Below are 9,315 nucleotides of genomic sequence, written 5' to 3'. Positions count from 1 at the left end.
CAAACCTGACACGCAACACGTTTTGCCAGCCTTAGGTAATATTATACATCACGCTTTATCCCACTTTATTGATGTGATGTTGCCGATTAGTCATTGATTTTTGTTGTTTAACAATGACCCATTGAAAGTGTGACATCACCAAAGTGGGATAAAAGTGGAATAAAATTGTTGTTTCTATCATTATTTTATTTATGTTAAATAATAAATGTGATAATAATCAAAATTTGAAAATAATTTTTAGGATTTTAAGACTATTCAAAGAAAGACAAATCTAGCAAGAAAAAATAGAGAAAAACTTCATATACTCCCTTAAACTATCACACTTACTCGATTGTCTTTGTCTCTCTAAATAATTTCGTGAACATTTATAATATTTTTTGTTTGGGAGAAACACTGATGTAAATTAAAGTTTGAAGAGAACATTAACAATCGTGTGGTAATTTGAGTGGACTACGTAAATTTTTTTTTTTTTAAAAAAACCTCTCAATCATCTTGGCCCTCTTGGCACTTCCAAGGTGGGCCAACCACATTTTACCGTTGATGGGCCTTACTTTGAGTGGATCAGTGCATGTAAATAAAGGCCCGGCCCATCCCCAAACTGAAGTTGTGCACATGCCAAACCTACTCAACACATGGTTCAAGTAACATTAAACTCGCGCACGGACACACGGTTTCACCTCCCACAGTCCCTGCTCGGCGCCCCCGGTCACTCCAGTCAGAAGCACATCTTATCTCCCTTCCGTTCCAAATGGACCTCTCGCGCCTTCTTTAGCTCGCCTTCCTCTTTCACCATTCGATTTATCTCTTTAGGCACGGTCCAAATCTAGGGTTTCACAGAACCTATTAAATAAGGTATGTCCATTATCTCTCTCTCTCTCTCTCTGTCATGTACTGGACGGTGATTTATCTGAAAATGGATTGAGTTCGTAATTTATTTCGTTTCATTTGCGATGGAGGTAGAGAAAGAGGTGGAAGTTTTTAATCTTTTGTAAGTTGAAAGGCTGAGAAAGCCGAGGAATGAAATAAGTATTGAAGATTCAAAATGTTTTGATTAATGCTTATGTTTTCAAGCTGATTGCGACTTGGAGACAGTATTGGAAGAGTATCAAACTCTTTGATAACACGTTAATTACTCTTTGTATGTCCACCCTCCGTTGTTTCTTCATCAAAGAACATTAAGTAGAAAAAAATGTAAAAGAGAAAGCATATAGTTGGTTCTGTGATTGAATTCGTAAGTGATATATGAAATTTAGAAAATAAGGATTTTTTGATTGGAAAAAGAGAACACAAATACAATAAATGCGCGCTGGTTCTTTTACTTCTTCTGTTATGTGATGAGCGCTTTAAGAAAATGTCCTCATACACAAAATATACACACGCACACGCGCACGCACACATATTACCTTAAACGGAGCTGAATCAATCACAGTTGAACAACCCTTTTTTCACTTGAACCAATTAGAGTAATGGGGTGATTGTGGCACTTTTAATAATTATTTGACACGAGTGTGAAGTAATTGAGGTTTGCAGTGGTGCAGGTAGTTGAAGATTAAGAGGTGGCGATGTATGCAAGGAGAATAAAGTGCAGAAATCAGAGATGGGGGTTAGCTTTTCAGTCTTCCAAATATTTGAGTAGGCCAAACTGTGTAGAACATGCTTCTTCTCAATCTTTGAGTCGTACACCTATAGCGAGAGGCCACTCTTCACATAATAGTTTGATTAGAAGACATTTGTTAGATTCTATTACACCTAGGGGTCTTGCTGGCGGTAGTAGTTACAGTAGCTTCCATGTGAGGCTTACAACGTGTTTAAAAAGCAGTCAGTTACGTGTCTATAGTTCTGAAGGCGATGGAAGGAACACAAGCGAGGATGAACATATACCCATTAAAGATGGGAGTAACTTTGATAAGGGAAAGACTCGGCAAGAAAAAGTTAGCGAAGATGTGAGGCGTTCTGATGCCCATGCTCGGCTTGGGGAACAGGATCAGAAAGAGTGGCTCAAAAATGAGAAGCTTGCTATTGAGAGTAAGAAGAAGGAATCGCCTTTTCTGACCAGACGTGAGAAGTTCAGAAATGAGTTTTCGCGGAGGATTGTTCCGTGGGAGAAGATATCAGTATCATGGGACATGTTTCCTTACCACATTCAGTAATTGCTAATTCACATCTCTTATCATTGAAGTTATGAGGATTTTTCAGTAATTGGAAGTTTTATTTAATTTCTTTTATCTTATAGTGAACACACCAAAAATATTTTGGTGGAATGTGCTGCTTCTCATTTGAAACATAAGAAGTTCACTGCTTCTTATGGTTCTCGGTTGACATCTTCAAGTGGGAGAATATTGCTTCAGAGCATGCCAGGTTGGTCATTGACCCTATCCAATTTTCCAAGACACATACTTATCGTTACTTGTGCTTATTAGAGGAAGGGAAATAATATTTCTACAGGCACTGAACTTTACCGAGAGAGATTAGTGAGAGCACTTGCACGGGATCTACAAGTTCCCCTACTGGTGCTTGACAGCAACGTTCTCGCTCCTTATGTAAGATTGGTGATAACTTTGATTTTTTATGCTAGTCAAGTTTTTACTCTGTTCACTTATCTTTTGATTTTGGAGCAGGATTTTGGTGATGAGTGTGAATCAGATGAGGATGATGCAGAATCTGGGGATGAGTGTACTTCGGAATCGGAGGTTGAAGATGAGCATGATGCGAGCAATGAAGAAGAGTGGACAAGCAGTGGTGAGGCAAGTGCTGATGTCAGTGATAATGACGAAGTTGATGTGGAAGCAACTGCTGAAGCAGCCCTCAAGAAGCTTATTCCCTACAACTGCAACCTTGAAGAATTTGCAAAGGTATTGGTCTTTTGGGGTAGTGGGATTTGATGTTAAGCAGTAGTCATATTTTGGCACAGCGGAAAATGTAGCTCAACTTAAAATATCAAGTGCATCACGTTGTTGTACAATATGTCTTTATCTAGGTGTTTTAGGTAAAGTTTTGCTCTTTCTGGCTTTAAGGGCTGAAAGAATGGAAGATTTCTTAATTTGTGGAATTTGAGGGTGTTTTTAAATTGTTAATTAAAGAAGAGATTATGAGTCAATTATGCATTAGAATGTTTGGTTCACATCATATCTAGCTTGCCTTCTCTCTCTCTCTCTCTTAAATTTAGGACCCAAGCAAACTAAGAAGAAATATTAACGGGATAATGTTTTCATATAATATCTCTTTACTGCAAATATTCAGAACACATGTGCTTTGATGCCTTAGTTGGTTAGTTCAAAGCAATAGTCTTAGATACTCTTTTCACGGCCTTTTGTTGTAGCTGAAATTCTGTGTGATACTTTTAGATGGTCTTGAAACAGTTACACTGCCATGTAGGGAGTCTTACAGTAATTGATATGGGCAACATACTCTGATATACTTGTCATTTTGGAATTACATCTGTTGCAGAGAGTCTCTGGAGAAGTGGAGAGTTCCTCTGAGTCCTCAAAGTCTGAGGCTGTTGAGTCTTGTGATAAATCCAAACAGCCGCTAAAGAAAGGTAATATATATCAACACGTAAAATCTTCATACTAGAACTTCTATGTGTTGCAATATCTTTGCTCAGTTACTTGATATGGTATTTTTTAATACGTTATTCCATGTGGGGGATTAAAAATATGATATTTGACACAAACACTAAACACATAAATATTTATAGATTTGTCAAAGGTGGGTGCTGCTCGTAGTGCAAACCAATACTCTGTGCATGCATATGGGATTTGGCACTAAGACCCTAATGAAGGCTGGCTGTGATAATCTAGTATTATAACTTGACTAAATCTCTCTCATACTGGAAGCTTATTTTGGTCTTGCCCTGCTGAATGATATGATATATTGCTGTAGCTCTCCCTTCCTCTGTTTGTTAATGTTACCACCTAAAGAAAAAGAAAAGAGAGTTTATTACAGGGAGAGAGAGGGGGATAACTAGGTTCAATTTGGGTGAGATCTTTGTCTCTTCAATGAGTAGAGCACTTGGAGGACTAAGATTTCTTTGAGGATGGCTTTTTTCACTTGGACAGTTTCCATAGGAAAATCCTTATCTTGGATAATCTTCGCAAGCATCACATCATAGTGATAGGTTTGTGTTGTATGTGTAAAATGAGTGGGGGAACTCTGTATCATCTCCTTCTTCATTGTGATGTTGCGAGAGATTTGTGAAATATGGTCTTCTGGATGTTTGGAATAGAGTGGGTTATGCCTAGACAAGTAGTGGATCTTTTGGTTTGTTGGGAAGGAAGGGTCAATCAGAATGATATTAATATACTTTAGAATGTTGTCCCTTGTTTTTTAATGTGGTGCATTTGGAGAGAAAGGATTATTTGAAGTTTCAATGATTGTGAGAAGATGAGTTTGGATCTACAACTTCATTTTCATAAATCCTCTTTGAGTGGACCTCTGCTATAATACCCTTCTCAATATCTATAGCTTTGTGGATTTTTGTGCTTTTTTTTTTTCTCTTTCTTGACTTGTTGGGTGTCTTTCTTTGGTATACTTCTGTGTACTTGGGGATTGCGGCCCTTGCACTTTTTATGAATTACTTCACTCATAAAAAAAAACAGGTTGACTTGATTGATATTTAAAGTTTACCTTTTAGTTTGTTTGAGATCCACTTCATTGCAACCATGCAGTTAAGATGTGTATATATATATATATATATATATATTCATCAAAAAAAATAATATGTTATATATTTGTAGCTCATTCTCATGAAATAAAAAAGTAAAATAAAATTATGCTTGCTGGAGATAGTCTCTAGTGGAGGTCGTCCAATAGATCAGCAGCTACCGCAATGGTTGCCACGCAGATATGACGGTGGAAGCCACTGACAGATCTGGCGACCCTGGGATGGTGGATTTGGTGGTCACTGGAGGATGACCAGACAGATCGTGGTGGCCGCCATGCAGATTTGGTGGCCACTATGGGGCTGCTAGCAATATTGGTGGTAGCCACACGGGTCTGCCAGCCTTCGGCCATGAAGGCCAACCTCCACCTCTTAGTTTTTATTTTTTTTATATGTAACAAGGCAGCTTCCACATCTGAAAAAATGAGCTTGTGTTTTGTTTTTTTGAAAATTGTTTTGTGGTTTGTTTTAAGAAGTGTGTTAGTGGTGGGGGCTACATTTGTTTGAGAAGTGCTTTCAGTGTTTGGAAATTGAGAAGGTGTTGTTAAAATTTTGCCAAACCAACCTGTTGCTTTCTTGCAGACGTTTGTGATTAATGTGACTTGTAGGTAGACACTTTTCCCCCAGATTAGTTTCATACATGCACACACATATCTACATGCATAGATGAGGTGTTTATGTGTATGGATGTATCTATCCACATGCATAGCTATACATATATGCATCCTAAAAAAAAATGGGATTCACAAACATATGCACATACATGTGTATAGTATGTATGTCTATATGCATATCTTGGTGCTTATATTTATGTTATATGGGATGTATTTGTGTTTGTGCTAGTATCTTTTACCTTTCCGTTGTTCCTGTTTTCCTTGGATATCTTGTATTTCTTTCTGGATAAAAAAAAGGTTTGATATTTCTTATCTAGCTTTTATCTCCTTGGCTTAGGAAGCTTGTTGCTAGAAATAGATAATCGATTAGGAATGGTTCTGTTATGCATATTAATGGGTTATTGTGCACAACTGCTATAAATTGGAAATTGAAGAGGGACTGCAAGACTTGCATATCTAAGGCAGCCTGCAAGTTCATGCTGTTGGATCTGATGATTTTTCAAAACAAAATCTGTTTAACTAGTGCATTGATAGTTATCTTTGCTAGTGCTTTTCAGCCAGATCCCTTTTTGATAACTAAATGCTTCACTTTTTCAGTTACCGAGATTCGTTTCCACATCTTACCCACAAAAAAAGAGGAAATTTTATACTTACCACAATTTCTACCCAGGTTTTATATATACATATATTTTGTTCAGTGTGCTGCTATTATATTTTAGTATAGAGGAAAGACTTATGTTTGTATCAATGGAGGAAGTCTATTATCCCTTACACATGCCTTTTCCTTTTGGTTTGGTGCGCATTTCAAGCAATACAATAAGTTAGAATCTCGTTTGTTGAGTGCTCAAGTTATCCATCATCCGAGCATTTGAACATTCCAATACTTACTTTTTCTCTCACATTTAAATGTGTATGCGGAGGATGTGTTTGTGAAAGCGTAGGTTGCTGTGAACATGGAGCTTGTAATATTGGTATAAGTAGATGTGTTCGAATGTTTGAGTGGTGAGTGAAGAACCACTCTTGATTGTGTGCCTGTCTTGAAAGTGGCGGTGCCAATGCTGATGTGTATTGATTGCTCATGGTGTTTTTGGTGTTGCATCGAGCTATTATATGCTTTCTACAGTTTCAAAATTATTATTACCTCTTCTTATTAAAGCTCATGGTCTTTTTGGATCGCATTAATTAATTACTTTATTGCTTGTTGATTTTTTCCAGGTGATCGGGTGAAATACATTGGGGCTTCTGTATGCATTGAAGCTGATAACAGGTCATAATTTGATTCTTCTCCGCGTTTTCTTCATTTTAGCATTTAAGGTTTAATAGGTTAATCTTAAATTGAAATAGTAGAACTAATTTTAGAATCTATTTGGTGATTGTTCTATACATTGAATGGATAAATTTTTTCTTTTTTGATAAGTAATTAAAATATCATTAAAAAAAGCGCATAAGCGCAACTCAAGTACACATGAAGTATACAAGAGATACACCTAGCTAGAAAATGAAAAAAGATCAAGAAAATCATGAAAGCTAGACATATTAAGGTAGTCAAAAGCAGTTGTCCAGTGCTAGAGTATTGAAGAAAAGCGACTTTACACCACCGTCCTCTCGATTATTTCTTTCCATCCAAAGACACTACATTAGGCAAGACGAAGCCTTCTTCCACACTTTTGTAATTTTGAAGATTGCCACATTGTCCTATCCCATACTGCTGCACTTTGACTAGAAACACCCCCAAGACCCTCCTTATATTTTTCCATTACCCCACCACATACGACCCATGAACCTCATTTGAACACTACCCATCCCACAAGCTGGCATATTTAGAATCTCTCATGCACATAACAACATAGCCACTTCCCTAAAAGAGCACGGTCGAACAGAAGCTAGTTTCGGATCCTCAACTCTCCCTTGGAGATCGGAGAACAAACCTTGGACCAACTTACCAGGTAAAATTTGAACATTTCATCGACCCCACCGTATAAATAAATCTCAGTGTAACGCCTCTACAACACCGGTAGGGAGGGGAAAGATAGACAAGAAATAAGTAGGCAAATTGGGTATGATGCTCTTAATCAAAGTAATCCTTCCACCTTAGACAAGTACATCATCTTTTAGCTTGCCAAGTGGTACTTGATCTTCTCAACAACGCCATCCCAAATAGTTTTGGCCTTAAAAGAAGCCCCTTGCAGAAGATCAAGATACTTCAACAGCAAAGAAGAAACCCTGTAGCCCAAAGTCCAACACTCTTGACATTACCCATGGGAACCAAGTCTGATTTAGCCTGATTAAGTTGAAACTGGATACAATTTCAAAGCATAAGAACAAGCCACACAAATAAAATTCATGATGTGGATTTCCCCCTCAAACTATCAAGGTGTCATTTGCAAATACTCGTGGCCCTGCTTTTGCCCTGTCCCACTTCAAATCTTTGCATAAGACCTTCGGCCAACTCCTTCGACCAGAGCCTTGCCCTTTGACACTGAAGAAGAGCCGCTCAAGGCATTCGACTGCAAGCCATTGAGAGGCTGTTATGAAAACAAAACTTTTATCCCCTCAGCTCGGCGGCACAACTTCTCTAGCCTTGCCTTTTACACCCTTCGAAACTGCAATAAAGCCTCTCTGTCCACCACCCCCATATTCCGCCAACGCCAAATACTAGCCATACCTATTAGAACACCTTTGTGATATAAAATCCTTGCTATTAACCCTCGATGATTTAACAAACTCTGTCAACTCTTCTCCTTGGACCAACGCCTCCATTGTGGCTGCAACCATATACACTCACCTTACCCATATACACTGCTCGAGATGCCCCTTGGCTCCTTTTGATCAAACGTAAAACTGACATCCTTCTCCTTTGCCTTGAGCTTTTGGGGAGGATCTCCTGTATCCTATGTCTGCTTGGCTTTTAAGCAGCACTTGCACCTTTGTAATCATATGGTATAATAGATCCCTGGTGAGCAGTTGTAATGAAACACAAGGCTTTGATCAGCTTAGGAGAGCTCCTTTGTTGTGGAGAGCATGAGGCCCGTGTAATTTAAATGAATGTGAAGCACCAACAAAGAGAAGTGTTTTCATAGACTGTCAGCTTTTAACCTTTTTTTAGATATCAGAATAAATGATGCTCTAGTATGTAGACACATTTTCCAATATCAAATAATTAAAAAAATTGGGATAACAAAGATAAGAAACATGTTGGAGTGGGGCCGCTAACCTGCTTCTCCTGCCCTCAGAAAGAGAAAAGAACATAAACGATGAAAGCATCTTTTAGATACCTTGATTAAGGTCTTTATGGGTGGTTCGGTGATTCATAGGTTTCTTGTGGGTTTTTGTGGGTTTACTCTGGTTTCCTTGTATACTTTTTGTGTATAGGCGCTTGCGCTTTTTGAGATATACAGTAATTACTTATCAAACAAAAAAAAAGGTCTTTTTCTCAACCCTAGTACATGGAAAGTATAGGGGTGCAACCCTCTCACGTGCAATACAAGAGAAAAAACCCAAAAATAAAAATGTAACATCTAAAATTCAGAAGATCCCAAAACTCCCCAAATTTGGTGAGAAAAGCAACTTGTAGTCAAATGTCCAGTCAAAGAGAGAGCACAAAAATGGAAATTTCAATGTCAGAATAGGTTTCTACCTATCAAAAAAAAAGTATAGGTATTCTACACCCCTCAAATTTCTTTGTGTTCCTCTCTCGACAAATAGACTGCATGATACAGAATATCTTCCAAATTTTGCCACCACAATGTTTTTCAACTGTCTCTTGCAAGACGCCAATAAATGAGCAACGGTTAGCCCATGAAACTCCAAACAGCTCCAAACACTAAAGACCACAATTCTCTAGTATGTCATAGTGAAGAAGTAGACAATCTGTCGTCTCAAGGATTAGTTTCACTCTTGGCTGGCAAAGTAAGTAATGAAAGTGTAATTAGTTTCAAGTTCAACCCAAGGATTTGTTTTTTGGATGGAATTTGAACCTTTTAATGTATGTTATAATTTGGATTTCAATAACCTTTTGCAGTTGCTCAATTGTTTGATGCT

General features: G+C 37.9%; 1 protein-coding gene across 3 annotated transcripts in view; it reads left to right on the top strand.

The window, feature by feature from the left end:
* The first annotated feature begins 652 nt into the window (after window positions 1–652).
* The window catches only part of LOC132177722 (uncharacterized), a 28,847-nt gene continuing 20,184 nt past the window's right edge, over window positions 653–9,315 (top strand). For 2 of the 3 annotated variants that reach the window (XM_088515200.1, XM_059590161.2), the window contains exons 1-7: window positions 653–852; window positions 1,531–2,146; window positions 2,234–2,358; window positions 2,446–2,540; window positions 2,619–2,852; window positions 3,448–3,538; window positions 6,490–6,541. In XM_088515200.1, coding sequence (XP_088371326.1) covers window positions 1,563–2,146; window positions 2,234–2,358; window positions 2,446–2,540; window positions 2,619–2,852; window positions 3,448–3,538; window positions 6,490–6,541 — 1,181 coding nt within the window. In that variant the 5' untranslated portion in view covers window positions 653–852; window positions 1,531–1,562. The remainder of the gene's footprint in view (window positions 853–1,530; window positions 2,147–2,233; window positions 2,359–2,445; window positions 2,541–2,618; window positions 2,853–3,447; window positions 3,539–6,489; window positions 6,542–9,315) is intronic. The other variant, XM_088515199.1, reaches the window with a different exon arrangement.

Source organism: Corylus avellana, chromosome 4 (genome assembly GCF_965113065.1).
Source record: "Corylus avellana chromosome 4, dhCorAvel1.hap1.2, whole genome shotgun sequence".
NCBI classification, from domain to species: Eukaryota; Viridiplantae; Streptophyta; class Magnoliopsida; order Fagales; family Betulaceae; genus Corylus; species Corylus avellana.
Note: the sequence above shows the minus strand (reverse complement) of the source record. Positions and strands in the feature narration are given on the sequence as shown.